Consider the following 27,336-nt stretch of genomic DNA (forward strand, 5'->3'; position numbering starts at 1 on the left):
TTAAAATGAATAAGTCCTTTTTATTGGACAATTGTGTCACAAAAATCAAAGCAGAGCCAACGTTTCGGGGCCGCACAGGGTCTCTTCCTCAAGGCAAGAGATGTGACCATTTTCCTGTTTGGATATGAACTTACTAAATGTTGAAGATTTTAATAAAAGTTGTCAAGTCTCAAATTCTTGAAGCCCCACTTCTGGTTGGATGACTCCCCCCCCCCATTTGTGGACCCCCATCATTCAAGAACCAGTAATGACATGGCACTCTATGTATAATTCGTCTGTGAGTCCAGGGAGGCCTGATGATGCACCCCCTAGAGAAGGGTCCTTGACACCCTTGAGTTTCAAGAAGTGGCTTAAAAGCTGAATGCTGGGCATCATTCACCCCACCAAAAGCTGAGCTTTAATGTGTGCTGAGATTAGTTAATGAACAACTTTGAGAATGTCTCCCACATTGACATTCCAAGTCAGTAATTTTAATCGCCAAAAAACATTATTTGCACATTGGGTACACTTTGACAATCTAACATTGGGTACACTTTGACAATCTAAAGACCCCCACACTTTAATAAGAGTAAACAGTAAAAATAAGTTTCCCCACCTGTTTACAAATGGCTGCTTGGCTACCCCAAGTGTAAGTAGCTAGAGCAAACTGTTAATAGTACCCAAGCAATTTGCTTGGATTTTATTATGGAATTAATCAATTATTATTTTATTTTATTTTATTATAGTTTCTATATGGTGTTTATATCTCAGCAGCTTAATTATAATTATTTTAATAAAAAAAAACTGTGCTGATGATGATCAAAGGCCTACATGCAAAACAAAGTGTTGTATAAATGAGAGACATTTTAGTTGCTCATATTAACATTTTAATGTGCATACAGGGAGTAAAAGCTTATCGGGAAAAGTAGAAAATGTAAATGAACCCGCCAAATTAACAATATGTGTTAAAAAATGTTATAAGACATTATATGTGCAAAGTAAACTAATTAAGCTGGCAATCAAAAAAAGCAGTATCCGTTATTTGTAAAGTGAATGTGAAAAAGAAACAATCTGAGCTTTTAGATATATTAGGGGAACAATTGTGTATTTAATTATTTCTCATTTCAGAAGGTAATCATTTTAATTTACTTGCATAAACACAGGACATTGTGCTCCTTTAGCAGATCATTTGCTCATTAAACAGTGTAAGAACTTTGTGCACTGTGGCAGGTGTACGCTTTTTATATTCACAAAAGTTAAAACAGAGCAGTGAGTTGAATTTGCCAGTGGAATTGGCAAGTGGCACTAGAGTGAAAACAGTCCTGTTTTATTGTCTATAGCTATAAATTCAAATGTGGAGAAATTATTGCTTAAGGGTTGCATGACCTTTCTCTAACCATCCATTATATTCAAAACAATAGATTGGATTAAATGGTAACTCATATATTTCTGAACTTGACTGTAGAAACTGGGGGGGAAAAAACACACCTATCTATGAATTTAAAAGGACTAAGTAATGGGAAACTTTTCTCCACTAAGGAATCTATAAGCCAAAGTGCAAATTTTCTGATGTTAGACTGCTGCATGGGCGCAATACATCTTAGATCATAGGTACTGTCAGAGGCGGCTCTAGAGTTTGCAAGGCTTTAGGCGAAACCTAAACATGAGGCCCCTCTCAGATCTGTGGGGTCTCACCAGGGCTCTGTGGGGTCTCACCAGCACCAGGGCTCCGTAGGGTCTCCCCAGGGCTCCCACCATGGCTTTGTGGGGTCTCACCAGCCTGGTTAGACCCCTCAAACCAGGGCTCTGTTGGGTCTCACAAGGGCCTTGAGGGGGCCTCACCAGGGTAGCAGGGCTCTGTGAGGCCTCACCAGGGCGCTGTGGGGTCTAACCAGCCTTGTTAGACCCACAGAGCCCTGGTGAGACCCCACAGAGCCCTGGTGAGACCCCACATAGCCCTAATCTCTGTGGGATCTCACCAGGGCGCTGTGGGGGTCTCACCAGCACCAGTCTCTGTAGGATCTCCCCAGGGCTCCCACCGTGGCTTTGTGGGGTCTCACCCACCTGGTTAGACCCCTCAGAGCCCTGCTACCAGGGCTCTGTGGGGTCTCACCAGGGCTCTGAGGGATCTAACCAGCCTTTGTAGACCCCACAGTCCCCAGGTGAGACCCCATATCACCCTGGTGAGACCAGGGCTCTGTGGGGTCTCACCAGGGCTCTGTGGGGTCTCACAAGGACCAGGACTCCGTTGGGTCTCACCATGGCTTTGTGGGGTCTCACCAGGGCTCTGAGGGGGTCTCACCAGGGTAGCAGGGCTCTGTGGGGTCTAATCAGTTGTGGGGTCTAACCTAGTTAGACCCCACGGACAGCTGGTGAGACCCCCACTGAGCCCTGGACCAGGGCTCTCTAGGGTCTCCACAGGGCTCTCCCCATTGCTGTAGCTTGTGAAGGCTGCCTCTCACGAGGACTGTGCAGGGAGCTTCTCGCGGGCGGGAGCCTGCAGGACCAGCCGTTGCTGACTACGTTTCCGTCTATCTGCCCTTGACGATCGGCCCTCCCAGCCAGATTGAACTCCGTCCTCCCAGCCTGATTTGGATCCTCGCGCGTTAGATGGGAGGGGCGAGATCTCTTCACAGTGGTTGGTGGGCGGAGCTCCAGAAAACCACCGACCGATTGGACAGACCGAAAAAACGGATGAGCTCTCAGCCCTGTCGCTGTCAAACTGAGAGTCTTAGTTTGATAGCGACAGGGCTGAGAGCTCATAACGTTACCTGGCTGCAAGGAAATGTGCCGGCAGGGCAAATTAGGTGGCCGCGGGGCCCTCAGAAGCGCGAGGCGTAAGGCGATCGCCTAATTTGCCTAATTAAAGAGCCGCCTCTGGGTACTGTATATTAAAGGATTATTCCAGTCAGGATAAAAACAAAAATGTAGTAAACTTTCATAATGTCAGATTATGTTTACTTGGATTTATTATCTGTAGCTGAATGTTATCTTATTATTCTATAGATGTGCAGCTTTTCTATGTGAAGGGCAGGAAGCTTTTTGTTGTTGCAGATAGCTCTATTATATGTAATGGCAAATTTGTTCTCAAAGCTCTCGGTGCAGAACTTTTTCTGAGATTGTTTTTCATTCCTGCTACCGTTCACAAACATCCGGCAGAATATCCATTTCTATCAATCGTCTAAAAATCAAAAATACTAATTTAAACACAAATATATACTGTATATAGTATTCAGACCCCCTTCACTTTGGTTATGTTGCAGCCTGAAACTACATTTATTTAAATTATTTTTCTTTCCTCATTTCCTCAATAATCTACACTCGGTACCCCATAATGACAAACATAGTGAAAACAGAATTTTAGAAATGTTTGTGCATTTATTAAAAAGAAAAAACTAAATTATATCACATGTACCTAAGTATTCAGACCCTTTACTCAGTATTTTGTTGAAGCACCTTTGGCAGCAATGACAGCCTTGAGTCTATTTGGGTATGACGCCACAAGCTTTGCACACCTGGATTGGGGGAGTTTCCGCCATTCTGCTTTGGAAATCCTCTCAAGCTCAGTCGGGTTGGATGGGGACTTTTGGTGGACAGCCATTTTCAGGTCTCCCCGTAGATGTTCAAGTTGTCCCTAAGCCACTCCTGTGTTGTCTTGTCTGTGTGCTTAGGAGCATTGTCATTTCGTCTGAATCGGAATCCCAAAAAAGATATGGATTTTCGGACCTGAATTCTGAAAAACGAATTAACGAAACATCCAAATAAAAACGAAACAAATACAATTTTTTTTTGGTGACGCACACATCTAGTGCCAAACTTCTTCCATTTGAGAATTATGGATTGCCTGCATTTCTGGTGTGGGCGATCGCACCCCCTCACATCCCTGAACGCAGAGAGGCGGCCGGCTTGCATTCCAGTGCGTTCCAGAGGCTGAACGCACTGGAACGCAAAGTTTGTGCTGTGAACCGGCCGTGAGGCCTCCTATAGAGAGGTGTGTGCATTTCCAAATAATGTGCAATCAATTTAATTTACCACAGGTGGACTCCAATCAAGGTATAGAAACATCTCAGCAATGATCAAGAGAAATGGGAGGCACCAGAGCTAAATTTCAAGTGTTGATGCAAAGGGTCTGAATACTTGCTGTATACTGTGCATATAATATCTTACAGAACAGTTTGTTCTTTGCAAATGCAATCCATAGACTTTGAGAGAATCTGTCTCAAAATCAAAACAAAAAGACCACATCATGTACTAGAGCTACACTATATTGCCAAAAGTATTGGGACACCTGCCTTTACCTGCACATGAACTTTAATGGCATCCGAGTCTTAGGCTCGGTTCACACCTGGGCGCTTTGTAGCGCGTTCCTACGCTCTGCAAAACGCTCGAACACCGAAATCCCATTATTTCCTATGGGTATGGTTCACACCTGGGTGTATAACAGGGAGTATGAACGCGCTACAAAACGTCCTACGCCCAAAGAAGTACAGGAGCTTCTTTGGGGCGATTTTGTCGCACGTTTCCATTGGGATACAGCCAAGTAGCCCTCGAAAACGCGAATTGCGCCACAAAAGCGCAACACGAAACGTGCCACAAACGCACATATTCAATACGCCTAGGTGTGAACCCAGCCTTAGTCCGCAGGGTTCAATATTGAGTTGGTCCACCCTTTGCAGCTACAACAGCTTCAACTCTTCTGGGAAGGCGTCCACAAGGTTTGGAGTGTGGGAATGTTTGACCATTCTTTCAGAAACGCATTTGTGAGGTCAGGTACTGATGTTGGACAAGAAGACCTGGCTCGCAGTCTCCTCTCTAATTCATCCCAAAGGTGTTCTATCGGGTTGAGGTCAGGACTCTGTACAGGACAGTCAAGTTCCTCCACCCCAAACTTGCTAATCATTGTCTTTATGGACCTTGCTTTGTGCACTGGGGCCATCCCCAAACTGTTCCCACAAAGTTGGGAGCATGACATTGTCCAAAATGTCTTAGTATGCTGATGCCTAACCCAGGTGCTTCCACTATGTTATAATACCACTAACAGTTGACCGTAGAATATTTAGAAGCAAGGAAATTTCACGAAACACCTGAATCCAATGATTTGGAGGGGTGTCCCAATACTTTTGGCAATATAGTGTATATCAAGCTGTACTATTTGTCCATTTAACGTAATTTTTAACCCTAAAGAATAAAGTAAATAACTAAAACAAAAAAACTTTATGTTGCAAGCATTACGTTTATTCACCTAGACGTTCTTGTGTATGCCTGCAGCAACCTCCCACCCATCTCTATGATGGCCAGCTTTACTGACCAATGGGAATGTGTAGGACAGCTGCTTACCTGTGTGTTTCATCACTACCCAGAAGTGTTACAGGGTTACAGGAAGATTTGGGAGGTGGCTGTAGGCACATACAGGCAATTTATACCTGCAACGGTTTTTATTTTAATGACAAAGCCTCTTTAAAATGTACTGTAAGGTAAATTGATTTTATATCCTGAACAGAGCCAGAGAGCACATGATCTCATCCTGGTAGCTGTGTCCATAATTGGCTGCTGGAGGGAGCTGCAAAGTTTCTGACTAGTACTGTGGAGGGATATAAAACAGGTTACCCTTACCTCCATTTTAATATAATCCAATTAAAAAAATGAAAGACAGCTTAGAGTGACCCTGTCAGCACAGGGTCACTTGTCTGTAAAAGTATATCAGCTAGCAGGAGTGAATATAGTTACGGTACCTTTCTGGCAGCCCATTTGTTGAAATATCCTGGTGTCTGGGATAATTGGTCCCCCACCAGCTCATCCATCACTACAGGATAGATAAACCTGTAGGAGGAACCACAGCATGTGGTTGAGGGAAACAGGTATTTACCTATCCAATTGGTCAAATACTTGCAACGGAAGCTACAAATCAGCAGCATTTGTAACAAATGGGCCACCAGACAGGCAAGTATATTTGATATTTTAGCAGGTATTCTTTTTTATGTATGTGACCATGTGCTGAAAGGCTTTAACAATGTTTTCTGTGAAAGCCCTTTCTATAAACCTGCACATCTCCATCATATGGGAGGTGCACTATTATGCCCATGGAGGAAGAACAGAATATATCCTAAGAATTGGTTTATCTCAATGAAAAAATAATTCAGCCTACCAGTTCCTGCCTGAGATGGGCCAAGGGGGGTGTTTACAGAAATTGTGGTATAGAAAATATACATTTATTGTCACTGTGAGGATCATCTCGTATCTACAGAGACCTTTAGTGCTGAGATGGAAGGTAGAAGGAGTTTGCGTGTTTTCCCTGTGTTTGCGTGGATTTCCTCTGGGTACTCCGGTTTCCTTCCACACTCCAAAGAGATGCTGGTAGGTCAATTGGCTCCTCTCTAAATTGGCCCTGTATGTATGTGAGATAGAGACCTTAGATTGTAAGCTCCTTGAGGGCAGGGACTATGATGTGAATGTGCCATATGTAAAGCGCTGCGTAAATTGTCTGCGCTATATAATTACCTGTAATAATAGTTAAAAACATACATGTAAATGCCCAATCCTTCAGCTATTCACTTCTGCCAACGTTCGGCTATTCACTTCTGGCATGTACGGCTGATTTCAGCCGTACATCGACTGCACTTCGATCTTCGAGCCAAAGTGCAGAAGGACTTCTACTCAGCCGATCCAGCGGCATTCGGCTATTCTGCTCGGTACCTCTGTGGTACCAAGCAGAATAGCAAATCAATGAAAAGAGTGAAAAAAAATAAAACATTTAAATAAATATTTAAAAAAAAACAACTATTGGGTGGAGCTAGCAGTGACAGCTAGCTCCGCCCAACTGTTTCCTATTGGCCAGCACCTGCTAGAGTCTTCTAGCAGGTCTGGCCAATGAATAGCAACTGGGCGGAGCCCGCTGTGACGTCACATCCAGTTGTTATTGTTTAATGACAGATGAGCGTCCCCCTGACCTGTCATTGCAACTGGGTGGAACCCGCCTTGAAATCGCTGCTTGCTCCGCCCAGCTGTCATTTGCGTGGCGAAAGGCCAGCCTTCGGCAGGTCACTTCGGCTCAGTCAAGCTGAAGCGTATGTCTTTGGCTCGGTTGAGCTGCTCGGCTGCTGAATGGGCTATAGTGAATAGCCCGTACAGCAGCCCTTCGGTTTGACTGAACCGAAGGGCTACGGCTGGATCCTTCGGCCGCTCCTTAGTGTTTGCATACAGAGGCGGCTCTCTAATTAGGCGAGTTAGGCGATCGCCTTAGGCCTCGCGGTCACGGAGGGCCTCGCAGTCACCTAACTCGCCTAATCTAAAGCAGAGATAGACAAAGTCGGCGCTGTGGAGGGAGATAAAAAAAGCACCTTCGTCGCTCTACGTGTCAGAGCGCTCCCCCGCCGGGACTTCACTCCACATTCCCCTGCTGGGACTCCGCTCCATCCGCAGCCCAGCCTGGTCTTATTAAGTGTAGCAGTGCAGCCCCAGCAGCACAAGAGCAGGAGGTACTCTATTGCTGGGAAACCTGTTCTGTGTACAGTATATAATCGGAAGGGGGAGAGCACAGCAATTCTCCACTGGAGAATGACACCATGCAGTGTCTTCTGGTACCATCTCTGGGATTTGGTTTCATTATCAAACTTGAATCTACTACCAGGGACAGGCAAACTAGATTTTAAAGAAACTCTGTCACCAACTTAAAGCTGAACTCTAGGCAAAGTTTTGGACATTTGTGCCATGGTGACTGCTGCTGAGTTCTGTAAACCTCTTAGGGCTCATTCACAGTATCAGCAGTGACTAGTGTTTCTCAGCAGCGCCAGTGATCACTAGCAGCACAGCATGCTGCACTGCGAAAAAATGCAACATGTCAGAGAGCACATTGCACATCACACCCACATTGAGGTGATAACAGGTCACAGAGCAAACAATTGTTTTTTGCATACCTTTACTGAATCTGAGGGGAGGTGCACAATGCATACCTAAAGGGCTCATTCATACCACTTTGGTGTGTTTTTTGCACGGTACCATGCAATTAATATTTGAATGGCACACTAACACATGCACTACTACTTCACTTCATTGTGGCACGGCATGTTGCACCACGGTAGAGCACATTGCGGCTGGGAGGTGTGTTGGGGTGCAATTTAAATGAATGGCAATGCAATGCACCTGTCACACTATAACACATGGTAGGTATGTTGTGAAAAAGCTGTGTTGCCTTCTCACACATGAGATTTATTAGAAACTGGATTGAGCAAATATAAGCGTTGTTGGGCAGGAACATTAGTGGAGAATGTTTAATTGCATTCTTTTGGGGAGGGGGCCCCATAAATTTTTTTTGCTATGGGGCCCTTTGGTTTCTAGTTACACCCCTGCATGGGGGCAAGCAGCTAGAACGGGACACAGACGAACCGAGAATCTGAACACTATATTGGAAGATATAATGTACAGATTCCCACTTTGTCTGTGTCCCATTCTAGCTGTGTCCCGTCCTAAAATCATTAGTCTGTAATATTTTAGAAAAACTGTCACATGACACTAATAAAAGTATCTTAGTACCGGCAAGTACTTGTGGAAAAGTATTGGTACTTGTACTGGCCTGTGTGACTGTGGGGGACACGTGTAAGCTCCGTTGTTGGAGAGACTGTTGTGACTGGTTCAGTTTTTTCTGTACTGCACTGTGGTATATGCAAGAGGAATAGTTCCTTAGGTCCTCCACTTTGACTAATTTGTGCCCTGGCAGATTGTAATACACAGCGCACACTCACAGGGAGAAAATAGAAGCGAGTCCAGGAGCGGCTCTTTAATTAAAGGAGAACTATGGGGTCAGTGTGCAACTCCACACACCATACATGCTGGGCACCTGACAATCTAGTCCCCCTGCTGTGCCTGCATATCACCTCAGCACTCTCTCACTCTCTCCTCGCTCTCCTTCCTGGCTGTCTCTCCTCTCTCTCCTGGCTGTTTTTCCTCTCTCTCTCACCTGGCTGTATTCCATTGCTCTCTCTCCTGCAGCGGTGTATTTAAGTTTTGTGCTGCCCTAGGCAAGGCAGCAACGCCACCCCCACGCTTCTCTACGACAGCATCCGCCACCCCCCGGACTGACTCACCGTAATTCAACGCCGTCCACTCTCCAGACCGACGTCATCCCATCAGTGCCGCTCTCAGCGAATCTGCCGCTCCAGGCAAATGCCTTGTTTGCCTCGCGGCAGATACGCCCCTGCTCTCCTGTATATTCCGCAAAAAAAAATGGTGCACTGTGCTAGAGTGTTCGGGTTTTGCTGGAAGACAAGGTGGCAACCCTAATCAGCTCACCTCCCAGGTTACATGGGACCAGGGCTGGTGCTAGCATAAGGGTGAGGGTGTCGGGAAGGGGGGGACCTGTGTAGGCAAAATCTTTGCACCGGCCTTGGGGTCGCTCTAATCACTGATCATCACAGTTCATTTTTCATTATGGGTGTAAGTGGGGGCCTCACATTTGAGTTTCGCCTAAGGCCTCACAAAGTCAAGAGCCGCCTCTGTTTGCATAATCCTTAAAATGAGACTTCGTGGCTCTTGCCATCCCCAACGACATGCGGCATCTGCGTTTTCTCTCGTCACCACCTTATCCACCTCTTTTTCCAAGTCTGGAGTCTTTGGTCTTCATCCAGTCGTCCTCATTAGTTGGCCAAAGATAACATAACTCTTACATATGCACACAGGAGTTGCTCTGTCCTGACACTTGATGCTTACCTGTGGTTCGACTGAATACCTGAATATCACAATAGCCCATACAGCAAACGAAGGCAGCCGAGCCGAAGGCAAATGCTTCGGCTCGACTTTGAGAGGGTGACATCCAGGGCGGGAAGAAAGGTCGGCCAAAGGGCAAATGGCAGCTGGGCGGAGTCAGCTGTGATGTCACAGCTCGCTCCACCCAGTTGTAATGACAGATCAGTGTCCTCAAATGGCCTGGGGATGCTGATCTGTCATTAAACAATAACAACTGGGTGGAGCCACCCGTGACGTCACGGCAGGTGTCAGGCCAATGTCACTAGCTCCTCCCAATTGTTTTTATTTTGCCGCCATCTGTCAGATGCTTCATTATGCGGCGGGAGTTCATCACATGCGGTCAGGTCGTTCTTGTTTTATTTGATCTGTTAGATTAGCAGATTTATCAATACATTGTAAAGATCTACCTGTGTATATAAATGTAATCAATTCAATAGTTATTCCTTTGTTATTCTTTATGTTATAGGTTAATGTCACTGATCTAACAGGTTTAAGCAAAATCTTATTAGTGTGCGGCCAGTCTAAGTCTACGGGCTAATCTAAAAAAGGAAATGTTGTATTTTCTAGGGCCAACCATGCACAACACATAGTCACACGATGTTGTAAAAAAGAAACCGTGCGTCTTTCTAAGCAGTGAAACCAGTGGAAATATCATTACATAAAAGTGACAAATGATATGCTGTATATCTTTTAAAAAATTGTGAACGTTCAGTTACCGTACACTTTTGATGAATATTTAACTTTAGTCCATAGAAGCCAGATTGATGCCAAGATTGTACACTGTGCTGAGCATGTATGGCAAGCAGTGTAAAAAAAGAAAAAACATATTAAATTTACCTTCATTTTTTTTAACCCCTTCGTGACTGACGACGTAGTGTACGTCGCCAGCATCGGGGCTGTTTAAACAGACTCCCGGCGACTTTTGCCGCCGGGGCTCTGTTTAAACTTGTAGAGCCGACTGTCGGCTTTACAACAGAAGCGATCCTGGCGACTTACCTGTCGCCAGATCGCTTCTGCGTCCCGAAGAAGGGGCCACCCCCCCACAAAAATTGAAAAAAGGGCCTCAGTCATGAAGGGGTTAAATCTAAAGTTTATTTCAGCTTTAAGAAAATCAGCTATCCACAAAGGAAGACCCAGTAGGTGAGTAAACTACAGCTGAGATTAATGAACTATAGTTTCAAACCTAAAATGCTACTGGTGCAACAACCATGAACAAAGGTACAAACGTCCCAGTCAGCCACACACCAGTGACATCACTGTATAAAATCAGCTTTATTGAAACTAACCAAACTAACAGTCCCCATCCCTTTCTAGCATGTTTCACCCTACAAAGTCATAGGCCAATGCACTGTCAAGTTGAAGCAGTGCCTGTGCTTACTCAGACAGCCCATTTGAGAGTAACTTGCTTCAAGAAGGCCCCTGGCAGTGTTGGATTAAGGGCCTATTTTCACTTTTCTGTTTTCATGCAGCAAAACTCATGCATTTTGCTATATGAAAATGGGAAAGGAAAAATCTACGGCTTATTCATCCCAATGCATGTGCATCACCATATGCCCTGCAAAGCACCCGGAACAGTGTGAATCCAGATTCTGCAGCAGGCAACATGTGCTGACTGCATATACTGTCAGATACCTGCTGCTGTTTTTAGCACTGCTATTTTACTTTATGCTCCGTTATATGCTACTGCCGTTAGCTTTGCAATTTTATTTTACCCACAGGTTCACTTTAAAGTAAAGAGCACAACTGTGCTTAACATACTGAATTTTTAGCCAGTCAAAAAGTCACAAATTCCTACAGTTTTCTCCTGCCAGGGCAATTGCATTCAAATTAATCTTAGTCATCTGGGCCAGATAAATTAATACTACATAGAGCTATTGGAGCTTTGCTACTGAAGAACCAAATCATGTCACATAGGCACTTTCAGTAGTGAAACTAGGACTTCCATGAAAGGCTGCCGCACTTGGCATTTCTTGTTCTAACTTGCATCTGTATATCAAATGTACTCTGCGTTCACGGAATTGGTAACTAAATCCTTCCAAGAACAGGGTGTCAGTTAATGCCGAGACTTAGCTGTATGCAGATTTCACGGATATATTTTTAATGGCATTTTAGTAAATTATTATGAAGGGCTTGAATAATTCCTTTTTCGTTGCTCGTTATGTTTACCAAATATTTTAGTATTTCTCGAAGTAAACAAATTAAATTAATAAGAATCTGCAAACATTTTTCTCTTTCTGGTTTGAAAAGATACAGGCATGTAACTAAATGTGAATGTGTACTGAGGAATTAGGATAAATTAATGAATTGCACATGCAGAAATACAGTGGTTTTACCATGCAGTGCAGCCCGTGATGCTAGGTTTACCTTGCATACTCTCATGGAATCTGAGTGGGCTGGCATTTTACCCATTCTGTAAGCTGTGCTTTACGTTCCCCATTTCAAACCACCTCATTCTATACAGTGCTGTAGATGCCCTATTCCACAATGCCCGTTTTGTATGTTGCGCTTTGCATTTTATATTCCACACCGCCCCATTCTGTTTGCTGTGCGGTATACTCCCTATTCCACAGCACCTAATTCTATACGCAGTGCTTTACATTTTCTATTCCACAGCAACTCAGTCTGCGCAATGTGCAGTACACTATCTATTCCACGCAGATGTTTCTGTACGACGTGTTTTACATTTATTATCCCACACTGCCTCATTTTGCACATTGTGCAGTATATTTCCTGTTCCACACCTTCTCTTTCTATATGCTGTGCTGTACATTCCCTATATCAGCATTCCCTGTTCATTACTAATTAATTCTGTAGAATGCACTGTACATTTCCTATTTCATACCACCCCATTTTGCATGCGATGCTGTACATTCCATAAACCACACTGCTTCATTCTGTACCATATACCTTTTATTTATCTGTATCTTTTACATGATAGCAACAGAGTTATTTGTACTTTCTAATAGCTTTGGAATGTTTGACATTGGTAAGGCCTGCATGTAGATAGGGCCTTTTGTGAAAGGGTCAGTTGCTTGCATTTGCTCCCCTGACTACAAGTTCTAAGTTGCACCCTGGTTTTAAGATTACTAGATTGGTGCAATGCCTAGCTAAAAAGTATTGAGTAAAAAGTATTGCAACTCAAATTTGGCTGGGGTGCAGTTTTTATGAAGAAATGCTGAAAAAACTGAAGGTTTCCACAGACTGGAGATTGGATTAGTTATTTTAATGTGGAAATTTTAGTGGCTTTTGTGCATTTTTTATACTAGTTTAAAACAAATCACTATAAGATTTGTGTTGGATACAGGTCCACCAGTACATAAGTGTATTAAGTTAGCAATGCACCACGTTAAAACATGTAAAACATGTAAAGTTAGGGTGCATTTACTGATATTTACATTCTATATTGTGAAGTGCAAATGTGTTTACCAGAGAGGAGGTGTTTGCCATGGGTCCCTGAAGAGGGCATTCCAACATGTGCAAACCAAGCTGTGGTGCACTAGGAAATTCTTTCTAATTGCATGGTCTTTTAGCTTTTTAACGGTGATGAAAGGGATCTTTAACCAAGGCATGGACAGCCTGAAGAAAAACAAAAATTTGTGCAAGGCACAGGAAAGAAAATGTGAAGAAGCCATAAAGTTCATCATATCTGACATGATACAAGTGGACAGAGTAAAAAGAAATATAAGCCATTACAATGTATTTTCAGGAAGTGGAACAAAACATTTTTAATTTAAAGAAATCTGGTAGCATAACTTAAATAAGTCGTTTTTATAACTGAAAATAACCTGCTTCATAGACAAATAATAATTTGACAGACGATGCGTGCGCTCACACTGATTTTTAGCACTATAAAATGCACAACTTCTTAAACAATTACTCCACTGTCATACTGCGGCTGAATTCAGCATATGTCATTGTAGAATCCTCAATTACTTTTCCCCGTAAACAACATGAAAGATTCAATTTCTAAACGGAAAGCTTTGAGTACAATGAAAGATATTCTGAGTCTATTTAGCATTTAAAAGTTCTGTATAAAACATGAAAATCGGATTTGTGTCATTTATTTTTCCATTGTTGCCCCCAGCACGTGCATATAACAGGAGTTCACTAATCCTTAAAAACAGGAGAAATTGTCTTCAGGATTGTTTGGCCCATTGTAGTCCAACTGGAATATTCAGTTCAAAACACAGAAATAAGAGCAAACACTCCATAAAGTAAAGCACAAGGATAGGCAACCAGGAATTGCTGTCCCTCCATGGCTAAAGCAGAAATGAAAATCTTTGAGGCGGAGAAGCTGCACCATCCAATGATCAAAGCTGTGAGAAGAACACCGACAAACCCTCTGAGAAAAAAAAAAGAAATGTCTTAATGACAGGTTTACACATTGAAGGTTCCTAGTATACAGATAAATAGTGTTCCGTCAAGACAAATACCAATGCTGAACTTCCAGATGCTCATTAGTGTGTACATGCAGTGCAGGTTACACAAACGGGGACATTTATTTTGGACTTGTACAACCTAAATAGCTTTCACTTAGAAGAAATATATGGGCAGATACAACTATCCACAGGAAGCCATAGTTACATAGTATTAGTAACCTTGTCTCATAACTTTGGTTCTCCATCCCCTTAATTAGTTTAGTTGCCCTTCTCTGGACTCTCTCCAGCTCAAGGACATGCTTTCTGTGAATCGTCGACCAAAACTGGACCGCATATTCCAGATGAGGCCGAACCAGTGATCTATAAAGTGGCAAAATTATAGATTTGTCTCTACAGTACATTCCCTTTTTAATGCAAGACAGACCTCTGCTTGCTTTGTTTGCAGCAGCCTGGCATTGCAAGCTACTATTCAATCTGTGGTCTACAATGACCCCCAAATCTTTTTCCATTTCTGACTTCCCTAGTGGAGTTCCCATTAATGTGTATTCTGCTTGCCTATTATTAACCCCAAAGTGCATTACTTTACATTTATCAACATTAAACCTCATCTGCCAAATAGTTGCCCACTCCCATTTTATCCAGGTCCTCCTGTAATGTTGTAGTGTCTAAGTCCGTGTCTATTACCCTCCCGATTTTAGCATCACAGTGTTTACGCCACAGCGGGCATTAATTCTACTTGTCAAAAAAGCAGGACATGGTGCGTCCATCAGAGTATTCTTTAAATAATTCTGCACAGAATACTCCATGACAGAAAAGTGTCACATGACCTGTTTTCTCTGCATACACAGAAATACCCCCCCCCCCATTCATTAAAATCAGTGGTGATAAGCTTGCTTCAAGAACTCAGGAGATTTAGACCCCATTTTAGAAGCCACAGTCATGCAATCATCGACGAGTTCCTGTTTGTACCAGATGAAGACTTCTTTCTGCAAATGTACAGTTTACAGTAAAATTTAAGTACGTCTGTGGGCTTCATGGAACAAAGAGCAGAGGATGTAAATAATTATCAGTAACTGCATGATCGCAGCCTCTTTCTACACTATACTAAAGAGACATGAGTGGAATAACTGATGCCTGACATTTCCTTAAATTACTGCCTATCATTTGCAAGGGAAATGCAATAGTAATACTGTATGTAGTAAACTGTTATTAGTTACAGTACATCTTCTCAGCTATCTCCTAGTTCACTTTTATAGAAAAATATCCTATTCCCTAAACACCATTTTATAAACCTAAATTCATTAGATTTTACAATTTGCATTTATGCTCTTTCCATGCCTGGCCATTTGCGAAAAAAGTGAAGCCTGCCCCAAAAATCCTGCCAGCTTTCAAAGCTCTATCCAGTCTTCTTTCTACGATGGACCAGCCGTTCAGACAAGTGCCCCGTAGCGGTACAGCAGTGTGCACTGTCCTTTTTCTGATACCCAGTTTATGAGCAGTCCACATGCGAGTGGCCCGGGGAGAAGGATGGTGCTCACACTGTACCTCTAGGGGCACTTGTCCAAATGGCTGGTCCTTCGTGGAGAGAAAACAGGAAGGAGCTTTGAAAACTGGCAGGATTTTTGGGGTCCTGACTCCCTGTGCAAAAGGCCCTACAGGTATGGAAGGAGCATAAATGCAAATCTGTAAAATCAGATTCTTTTAGGATTATGGAATGGTGTTTAGAGACTGCATAGGGTATTTCCATAAGGGTTTAACACCAATAGGAGGGTGATTGGCCTATGGTGGTACAGTGAAAATGCAAATGAACAAATGGCCAGCACACCTAAATTTACAGAAGTGTAAATACTTTATTCTAGTTATTGATTTATGTCTTTAGATATAATCTAAAGACGTATAAATCTTTAATAAAATGTTAATTTTGAAAAAAAAGTTATAGACCTTGTAATTAACCAAAGTCTAAGTTTCAATTACATTGTGCAGAAACAAAAGTAAAAAAAAACAAACAGTTTTATTTTTGCACATTGTCATTGTAACTTAGACCTGAATAAATTACAATGTCTGTAACTTTAGGTGTGCTGACCATTTGTACTCTAAGGTTTGTATTGCTGTCTGTGTCACCATTGGGGAGATTCATTGTACTGAAAATGAGAAAAAAGTCAAATGTGTGAGTTGTCATAGAGCATATAGCAGATATGCTTAGATATACTTTAAGTCTAATTAGCTGCATTACACTCGGCATCATCTTTTACAGCTGATAATAACTTTGTAGTTTATACAATGTGTTCTTTTGTGTAATTTCTCAAAGCGGAAGTAAAAAGGCATTTAAACATCCCTTTCTGGAGCATTTTAGCACATTTTGAGAGACTTGCTTGCCATAGTGATCCCCTCCAGCGATGCTCTCTTACCTTGCCGGTGCTTCTGTCTTCTCTTCAGTCTTTTCTAGCAAGTTTGGCCATTTGATTATCCAGGCTACACTAATGCGCATGCACAGGAGTTACTTCATCTCGGCATGTCGGGTCTGTGCGCTGAGCTGCAGATGCCCGTCTTAGGGCAATTGCTGACAGGTGGAGAGAAGCTTTTATGGCAGAAAAGACGTACACAGTCTCCAACCAGTTTTGTTTTAAAGGAGAATTATGAGGCGAGTGATCTTCACTCAGCCTCATAATCTGAGCCGACCTGTGACAATGAAACTGTCACAGGTCGGCTCAGTAGATCGGGAAGTGAGCAAACACATACCGCCGCTCGCTCACTTCTCGATCCATCCCTGCAGAGAGCCGTGATTGTCACTCACGGCTCCCTGCAGGGATTCCCCGCAAAGATCCTCTAGCGCTGACTGGCGAAACGGACAGGGAAGGGGGCAGGCACAGCTGGCCCTGCCTCTGGATAGGCAGAACCAGCTGTAAATCTCGCAGCTGGGTGGATCTCGACAGCAATGTCAAGATACGTTCCGGCGTCTCAGTATACCGTGAGCTGTAGCTCGCGGTATACTGAGCTTTGGGTCACGGGAGAACACTAGTTTGTGTTCTCCCGTGACCCTTAGGAGAACTAAGGGGAAAAGCCCTGACCCCATAGTTCTCCTTTAAGCTTTACTTCCACTTTAGCAATACACTTTTACAAAAAATGTAAAGGGATTTTAAGGGAAATGGAAAGTCATGGCTATTACTTTGTTAGGTGTTATTTTAGAATCTAATATCCAATTTCTAGGTGCACACTGGAAAACGGAAGCTAACATTTGAGGAAAACATCTTTACCAAAAAAGGTTGAGGGAATGGTTGTGTGTTACTTACTGCAAAGAAAGGATTACAGCAAAGCCAGACAAGATGATCATAGGCAGGAGACAGTAGCCAAGGACACTGGAAACACAGCCAAAGGAAACGCCGGTCATACTCATCAAGTTAAGAAGGCAAAACATCCCAAGACAGCCAATCGCACTGATTCCATAAACATAGCCAAACTGGATCTTTCCCGCCTGTCAGAACAGAAACAAATGAATGTAAATTAAGATCAATATAACACTACCTGGCGTCCTAAAGAATGGTGATACTTGGAAATATCATACTGATGTATACATTACTCAAACTATCTGTGCAGATTTCCTAAAATAGAAATTAAAGGAGAACTATGAGATGAGTGATTTCCACTCACCTCATAGTTCTAGCCGACCTGTGTAGCTCGCAGTATACTGAGCTTAGGGTAACAGGAGGGCGCTAGTTTGTGTCCTCCCGTTACCCTAAGGCCCCATTCACACTGCGCGATTTGCATTTTGCGCGATATCGCGCAAATGCTTGCATTGCAAAGAATGGAATCGCGGCAAAATCCGCTCCAAAAAGGGTCCTGCTGTAGCGACACACAACCTGCGATAGCAGGACCCTTTGCCCCATTGAGAAGCCTAAGGAGAACTATGGGGAAAAACAAACACTGACCCCATAGTTCTCCTTTAAGGCTTGAGGGATACTGAAAAATACGTACATATATCACAAATTACTTTTTTCTATGCAAAATACATTTAATTGTTATAGCACAAATATTGTAAAGAAAGACACGATTAAACCATTTAAAATACCTCCCAGCCTTAAAAGCACATTTAGAACATGCTATTCAAATAATATTTATCGAGTATTACTTATTGTGTTGGTACTTTTCATATTCCTGCCATAATAGTGTATAAAATTAATACCATACAAATGTGGTTTTATTTGTGTGCTTGTTTACAAGATTTGTGCTGTAACAATTAAAGATTGTTAAAAGGTATTTTTTTTCAGTACCTCCATTTTTTTTAAAATCATAAACATAGATTTTCTTAAATCAGACTGTAAAATACATGCTTGCTCAAAACACTATTTATCATTTGCATTTCAATCTCATCACCATGGTAGATTTTTGCATACAGGCATAAGTTGAATGCACTCGAGAGGGGAATCAGAAAGCTTGCCCAAGCATGAACTGACTATTACTCAACTGAAGGACGTGATGTCCGTTTCAATACTCAACCTGGTACCTCCTCGCTAAATCTGAGGGGTCTCTAGGGGGGCTAGACGTCTTATGATTTATTTATCAATATATGGGTATCCCTGTAATAGAATCCATCTAATTTTAAAAAGAAAAAGGGGTACAAGACATGGGGGTAACTGCACAACTCTGATGGCACTCCTATCAATTCCTTCCTTTCACGTACACGTTTCGATAAACTCCCCACTACTAACAGGTTTTTATTGCAGTGCTCTCCCATTGTACATACATATAACATGTTCACTCCAGTGATAGTCCTGACTCAACGAGTCTACAACTTATTTCCCCAAATATACCTGCAAGTCAACATTAGATTTATACTCCCATGGACGAAATAAGAGGATATCTTGATATACAATACAATTAGAAGGTTAAAAAGACAATAGGCATACCAGCAGTAGTGTAGCTCCAAAAGCAAGGCAGAAAACCATTGGACCTGCCAAGTCTGTCTCATTCATGATGCTGCCATCTGCTACTTTTAAAGGGTGGAGCACGGTTAGGGTTTTCTGCCATATGTGATCAAAGTTGATTCCAAGCTCTGCGGAATAAATACAAACAGTTGAGTAAGCAATACAATAAAAGTTTTTTTTTTTTTTAAAGATTACTTTTTAAATGAACTTCCAATGTAGACCAATCCGTCCCTGTTGCCAATGTTATCTAGTTGTAAACAATAACTGCAAAAACCTGCTGCTAGCTATAGCCAACATAACTCATAACAGCTAGAAATTATATGAAATGCTACCTAAACACATCCATAGACTTTGGCAACCATTAACCATGATACTGAGCATGGCCATAAATGAAAAGGATATAATCCTATCTTTGTATCAGAAATTCATAACCATCAGGACCCAATCACACTTGTGCATTGTGGCAACATGCACTAAAACACACAAATTAACATGCAGTACCACAGCACATGGCAATGCACCTGCTCTGAGTGGTGCCATGTGTTGTGAATGACACCCCAGTGCGCACCGAAGTGCACCACAACACTTGTGCATTGCAGTTTGCTGCATTTGAAAAAGAAAAAAAAAGTTATTTAAGTTTTTTAATCCAATGTGGTGCCTTGCCAGCTCATTCATACTGAATGCACTGCCTTAACGCAATCCATGTCAACGCGTGCTATAATGCATGCGCATTAATACACCGCAACGGAAAGCTTTAGTGTGAATGGGTCCTCCGTACATATCATTGTCTATAGAACAGTAACACTCGGTGCTGATTTATCTCCATTATAGCCAACTATATTTAGTGATTTATATAAACAATATGTGATCAACGCCAGGAAATAATTGTAAATAAGAGCTACTAGGCACTCAAGATAAATAAAAAAAAAAATATCTAAAACATGTATAACAAAATCATGTGCCGAACTGAATAAATATATACAATTCAGGAAAATATGTGATAGAACAATAAGATATAGAAGTATATGCTTTAAAAAATATATACAATAGAGCATATCAAAACATGAAAAGATGAGAACAAAGTGATAAAAACAAAGTCCAATGTGCAACAATGATAATTGTGCAAACAAATGCAAACAAAGGGGATAGTACACCACTAGATAGATTCAAACTAGGTCCTGAGATATCGGATGATCCAGCCCCCTGACGATGCCTCTTCATCCAATCCCTCCGGAGCTGGTGCCCGTCCCTGATCCAGCGCAGACTGCTGTCTCTTCCTATACCACGGTGTCTGTCCGGCGTGCACGCTCACGGCTGCGTGCATGGACTTGCAGCGTGTCTCTCCTCCTCTCCCCGCCAATGATCTCCACTGCGCATGCCCGCACACATCCTCCTGCACGGCCGCTCGAGAAGCTACAGATCTGCAGCCGGGAGCGAGCGGCGAGACCGTGGTAAGTTCTTATCTAGTTGGTAACTTTTTGTATTTTTTTAAAATGTTTTTACATATATCTACTGCTTACTAGCAGTAGATATATGAGAAAAAAATGGGACTTTAATGTCACTTTAAATTTAAACCACGAATTAGTGACGCAATAACTTGTATATGTAGAATAAAACCCTTTAGAGTAAATTACTTCCTCAGACACCTTATTAACAAACTCAATATGTTTGGCACCCAGGAGTTTTATCAGAAAGCTAAATGGAAATGATAAAAGAAGCCTGTATGTGCGTGGAAGGTAACAAAACAAGCAGAACGTCTCACAGTCTCTCTAAATATGCAATGACAGAATTAGATTGTATTGTATAAATGGATTACACTACAGATTTGTCAATGCTGCATATTATGGTTTTTTTTTTTTTTAAATCAGATAGTTTTTATTGATTTTGCACATTTTCAGGTACATTAGACAAATAGAAAAAAAAAAAAAGATCAAACTAACAGACAAATAAAAAAAGAAGGGGAGGGAAGCATAGTGTCATGCAGATATCAAAATTTGACAAAAATAGGCTGTCCACTGGTGAGAGAGTAAGTTAAACATAGACTATAACAAGCACATTGTGAAAAATAGTACATACGGAACACTGTGCAGTGAGCCAACACCTTCCTCTTTAAGGAAGTGACTACGTATAGGAGAAACCAGGTCTAGCCACCGGTATCCACAGTGAGTATGCGTGCGAGCTGACTAGTCAGAGATGTCCTGACCACGGTACGTCAGCCAGCTGTCCCAGAGAGTGGAACTGAGGCAAGGTACCCCTCTGTTGAAAAGTAACCCTCTGGTACGCAACCAGCCTATCCAGTTCTACTAGCCATGAGTTCAAAGTAGGTAGGGAGGGGGAGATCCACTTACGGACCACCAACCTGGTTGTGGTAAATAAGGCACGTTTAAATGCTATAGTGGTGTGATGTGCAACATTGTCAGAGTCCACAATGCCCAGAATACACGTTAATGAGGAGTTTGTCACTGAGGATGTAAATACAAGATTAAGGGTATCCACAATCTGATCCCAATACCGAACCAGCTTAGGGCATCTCCATAGCAGGTGAATCAGGGAGCCACGATGAAAACCACATTTGGGGCATTTGGAATCCATTCTAAGCCCGATACGGAACAAGAGCATATTATGTTTTTTAAGTAAAGGTTTACATGTATGTATGTATGTATGTATGTATGTATGTATGTATGTATGTTTTCTGTGTAGCCATAATGCAGCAATATACAGTATGTAATAACCAAAGATTTTACCTTCTAGTAAAGGTGGTTCGTCATCAAAAGAACTTCCATACACAGATTCTGTGGAAGTAGGAGTGTAGGTTTGTGCTGGCTGATAGATCTGTCCTGTGTAAGGCTGCTGTTGATTCATCATGTCTGGAGGCATGAAACCACCTTGTTGACCATAGTCATAATGATGTTGTCTGTATACAGAAATAAAATCCAAACAAACATTATGCTATATAAGATCTATATCTCCAATGTTGTCTACAGAAAAAGTTTATTAAAATAAGTGTGGACCATTAAAGTCCCAATCAAACATACAGCAGTGGCAGCAGACAGGAAGACTCCAGCTCTATTCTATTCAGTTTGAACCCTGGCGATTAACTAAATTGTTTGTGCCAAGTGACTACACGGAAAGTGCAAGCCAATCATAGACTGACATGTAGTCTTGTAAATATAACATTTTGCATAATATGTAGAGTTCAATCCAGTTGAAATGTAGGACATTTTCATGATTTCCTCCATCTCCTTTGTTGTCAGAGAAATGCAACCTTATCGAGTGACTTTATCTGACGTTTCACTCAACGTAAGCCAAAAGGCAGATTGTTTTACTATGACCTCACTTTAGTTAACCCACAGTGCTCTATAATGATTTGTCATGTATTAAATATGTATTTGCAAAATACATTTTGTATAGCTACTGAAAGAAAATAAAATGTTTGAAATCTATAAACTTAAAAAAGACAATGACAACTTGGCCCAAACACTTTGGCACATATTTAACCTCTTCATGACTGAGGCCTTTTTTCCCTTCATTTTTTGCACCCATGTTATATTCCACATTTTAGGCCTGAAAATTATTTAAAACCCCCAAACATTATATATTTTCTGAAAGCCAATACCCTATAGAATGCAATGGTGGCAGTTGCAAATTTTTATGTTGCAGGATATTAGCGCAACTCCTTATCAAACCCCAAAATTTAGTGAAAATGTACTTAAATGCCCCAAAATCTTGTAGGCCAAGTGAGTAGAGTTTTTTGAAGAGGAGCAGGTGGTCCACGGTGTCAAAAGCAGCAGAAAGGTCTAATAGCAAGAGTAAGGAATAGTGGCCATTGTGTTTAGCTGTTATTAAGTCATTAGTGAGTTTTAGGAGGGCGGTTTCAGTGGAGTGTAGGGGGCGAAAGCCGGACTGTAAGGGATCGAGAGATACCCAACATACCCAGGTTACAAATTGTGGGCGTCCGTGAAACGGCGACAAACCTCAGTACCCCAAAAAGTCCATGGAAGTCGCTTTAAAAGCCCCCCACAGGTCATCAATTCAGAGATACCCAAAAATATTGTCCCTATAATTATTGCTCTCACTCTGGCGTGCGCGGCGATACCAAAGTTTTAAAAAAAATATTTTTAGATGTATTTTATTTAATTTCAAAAACTGTTATTTTGTTTTACTTTGATTGCTATCACATAGGGGGGCTTACAAGCCCCCTATGTGATAGCAGATGGTGGTGACAGGAACTATTTATTTTTTATGTCCAGTCGTCTGTGTCTTGTTACAGATTTCTCTTCACTTTCTGTCCCAGGGACACAACAGGAGGTCTCTCTAAAGATGTAAACTGCTATCACCAGGTTTCCCCATTAATAGATTTCTCTTCTACTTCTGTAATAACTTGGATTTCCCATCACTTTCTCTCTGATAAGGGCCACCAGAACAAAGAGAGGGTGAATCTCCCCAGCGAGGTCACAGACGAAAACCTGACCGAGGATCCAACTCTTCCACACTTCATCCAGAATTGAGAAAAAAAAAAAAAAAAGAAAAACAACTTATCGCTTTACATACACTTTAACCTGAGGATCAGTAGTGAAGCCAGCAAATGCCCATGACAGCCAGGTAACGGTCATTTTCAGGTAGAGAGGTCAGCAACGGCAGTCTCTGTGCTTCCCCAGAACAAGTTTACTTTAAAGCGCCGTGTCTATAGACTTTTTTTTTGTCATCCATGACGCCCCAGAACTCTCATTGGTTCCTTCCGATTTCTGGTAGAATCCTGGGTCTGTTATAAAACGGACTGGTGCGTCACTCCTGGGGGTGTTGGCTGAATACGCAAGCTCACAGCTGCAGATCAGCAGGTCCAGAAATGTCACTGGCAACTGCGCATGTGAGGGAAAGTGGGTCCACAACATTCACAGCCAAGGCAGAAATTAACACACGAGAGCCTGTAAAGCCAGTCGCTGCACCGCACATATGTCCGTGTGTTAATTTTTGCCTTGGCTGTGAATGTTATGGACCTGCTTCCCCTCACATGTGCAATGCACCAAACCTCCATCCCCACTCCCCCACCCCAGTCTGTGGAAAACATTTCTTCGACAAAACCGATCCCTGGTGCCAAAAAGGTTGGGGACCGCTGCAGTAGAATGACTTTTGTCACCCTAGGACAGAAGTGTTACTGGTAGGATAACAAGGGAAGAGTAAAGCTAAAAGCCTGAAAAACAAACAAAAAAAAAAGAATTCTATTGCATCCACTACATGTAAGGTCTAGTAAGCTGCATCAGATTCCATTGTTGTTCTTGTGTTTAGTTTACTTGACATGCATCATGTCTTGTGGGGTAATTACATGTTTAGGGCTGCAGCTAACAATTATTTTCATAATCGATTAGTTAGCCGATTATTCAGTTCGATTAATCTGTTAATCGGATAAAAATAAAAAAAGCTCACGGGAGCAAGCTTGGCGCGGTGGAAGTAAAAAAAAAAAGTGTGGTGTGCAATATAGTACATTATATAGCGGCGCAGTGCAGAATACCAGCAGCTATAGAGGAATGTAGCAATAGTACATTATACTATAATGTACTATTGCTGGGATTTGTACTCCCCTGTAACTGCTGGTATTCTGCATTGCGTTGTATATAATGTATTATTGCTGAGATATGTAGTCCTCTATAGCTGGTGGTATTCTCCATTGTGCCGTTTCTGAACCGTTGTAAGTCGCTGCAGCGGCGGCGGAAGGCTCAGCGGGCGTGTGTTGGGCTTGTGCGGTGGGCACGCAGCGTGGGCGTGGTGTCCGTGGCGGGCGTAGCGTAACTCGTGTATGGAGCCGCAAACAGGCGGGCGTGAGCGGCAAGCGGGAAATTGTAATTTTAGCCGACGAATCTACAATGGAAAACGCTGACAACGTTTTTCATCATCGATTTTAATCGACTTAATCTAATAATTGTTGCAGCTCTACAGAATACCAATGTATAATACAGCACCACACTGTAGAACATTAGCAGCTATAGAGGAACAACAAATCCCAGCAATAATACATTATACAGGGTGTTTAATGTATTATTGCTGGGATTTGGTGTTCCTCTATAACTGGTCAGTGGTATTCTGCATTGCGAGTGTCGGCGGGCAGCGGCGTTGTTGGTTGTCGGCGGGCAGCGGCGAGTCAGGAAGCTCACCGGGAGGAGAGGGCCAGACGCATGTCCTCAGCGTGTGCGGTGGGCGTGGCGTAAGCGGCATCCCGTGGGCGTGGCGCGAGCGGCTTAACCAACATGGGCGAGGCGTGAGCGGGAAATTTGCATTTTAGCCGACGAATCGATGATGGAAAACGTTGACAACGTTTTCCATCGTCGATTTTAATTTACTTAATCGAATAATTGTTGCAGCTCTATACATGTTACTTCAATACTTAGTAAAAATGTAGTTTTCCTTTAGAACACAAACAATACAAAATAAAACACAGCAAAATAAAAGCCTCACTTGTTATATTGTCCTGCGCTAGGATTGTAATTGTATCCCTGAGACTGGTCATCAATGCTATAGCTGGTTTGGTAGAAATCTTGATTGAAGTTATCAAAGTTAGACATGGTTGGAGCTCTAAAAAAAGATAAAACAGATTAAACAGAAATCTAACAGTATTAAGCACCTAAAGGCCTCATGCACACATCGATAAAGCTGCGGTTGGTGATTCCTGTGGTTCCTTGCGGCAGAAATCCCAGGTGTGCACATACAAATCTAGCTGCTATGCCTGTTCAAGCGAATGACAGCGACCTCATCTGTATGCATGTAATCAGCCATGGAATGATTAGGGATTGAGAGAGTTGCTTGTCGTTGGACGTAGAGAAATTGCATCCCAGAAGAATAGGTGGCCGCATCTGTACGGACACACCTGGGATTCCTGCCACAAGAATCCACAGCTTCAATCGCTGAGTGCATGAGGCCTAAATCACCCATGCAGAGCAAAGTGACAGTATCACCTGATCACTTCCAGCTGCTGCTGGAGTGAGCTTGCATCTGTATACTGAACTTAGGGAGTCGCTCGCTTGGTACCTTTGCCATTCAGAGATTGTCTTTATTTCAATGAATACAAGACATTCTCTGATTGAATGGTGTGGGAATTGTGACATCATCCACCCATCCTCTCCAGTCAGAGAGCATCTTGTATTTATTGAAAAAATATGAAAGTACCCTCCAGGACTTCTCCTCGCAGGTCCCTCCAGCAGCACCCATCACAAGACAGGTCTGACTGTATTTAGAACAGGCAGCTCCAATGTATCTCAGCTTTCCCAGTGGCCCTCTGGGTGCGACACGTGGATGATTACAAGTAAACAAGCTCACCTAATATACATAAAAATAAAGCAGAATGCTGATAGTTTTAATTCCTTCAGCTTTAAATTGGAGAGTTGAGCACAATTCTCTCATATCTCCCAGAGAGCAGCAATAATGGGTGCACACAGCCAGCAGCCTGACAACCAGCACTATGACTGGAGAAAGGGGGTGACAGCTTTGTCTCACATCCAAGATGGTGGCAACCAGCAGCACTCTGCAAGCTGTTTCTGCTAATAGAAAGCTTTCCACATGAGTAAAACTGCAAATGATACCTTTGTTCCTACATAGGCTAAAATAAAGATCCGGAAAGAGGGTCACTTCTGATTTTGCAGTTTACCATTAACGTGGCCACAAGTGATGGGGAAGTGATTACAGATGTCCTACTAACAAAAGCAACTCTGCCATTACAGGAAATTAAACGAAGACCTAACGGACAAAACAGACCTCCAGCACAGCAACTGTTACTTTCCTCCAACGCAGACACACCAACTTACCGAACCGCTATCAGTCCAGCACACTTCCGTAGCTACGTGTCAAACCCAAACCTTGCACAGATCACTTCCGGATCGTAGTACACACTGCGACACGCATGCGCAGCGGAATGGTCCCTTTCCGCCAATCATCGATCCCGGTGCGGGTTCGCGTAACCCTGCCCATGCAGGCGGGGATAAGGGCTGTTTCCGTGTAAAGCGGGTTGTTGTTTGTTGCACGTGTTACTCGGATTCTGAAGGGTAGATGTTTACATTTTGGACAATGATAATGTTTGCACTGTGCTGGGACCCCATTAATGTGCTTGGCTTTGGGAGCACTGAGCTGTAGGAGATGTATAGGGGGGTTGTGCGTTTTCCATAGTTAGTGCAGGCGGGGATAAGGGCTGTTTCTGTGTAAAGCGGGTTGTTGTTTGTTGCACGTGTTACTCGGATTCTGAAGGGTAGATGTTTACATTTTGGACAATGATAATGTTTGCACTGTGCTGGGACCCCATTAATGTGCTTGGCTTTGGGAGCACTGAGCTGTAG

The 27,336-nt window shown here is 42.6% G+C and overlaps 1 protein-coding gene across 1 annotated transcript; it reads right to left on the reverse strand.

Annotated features, from left to right (window-relative positions):
- Positions 1-13,676: 13,676 nt before the first annotated feature.
- On the reverse strand, positions 13,677-26,898 carry YIPF5 (Yip1 domain family member 5). Its single transcript, XM_018567343.1, has 6 exons — positions 26,812-26,898; positions 25,469-25,585; positions 21,763-21,932; positions 19,001-19,146; positions 17,387-17,568; positions 13,677-14,059 (listed from the first exon to the last, which is right to left on the reverse strand). Exons 2-6 carry the CDS (start codon positions 25,573-25,575, stop codon positions 13,897-13,899), a joined length of 768 nt encoding a protein of 255 aa, XP_018422845.1. The 5' UTR covers positions 25,576-25,585; positions 26,812-26,898; the 3' UTR covers positions 13,677-13,896.
- Between the last annotated feature and the right edge of the window lie 438 nt (positions 26,899-27,336).

Source organism: Nanorana parkeri, unplaced genomic scaffold (genome assembly GCF_000935625.1).
Source record: "Nanorana parkeri isolate BGI_ZX_2015 unplaced genomic scaffold, ASM93562v1 scaffold1032, whole genome shotgun sequence".
Lineage (NCBI taxonomy): Eukaryota > Metazoa > Chordata > Amphibia > Anura > Dicroglossidae > Nanorana > Nanorana parkeri.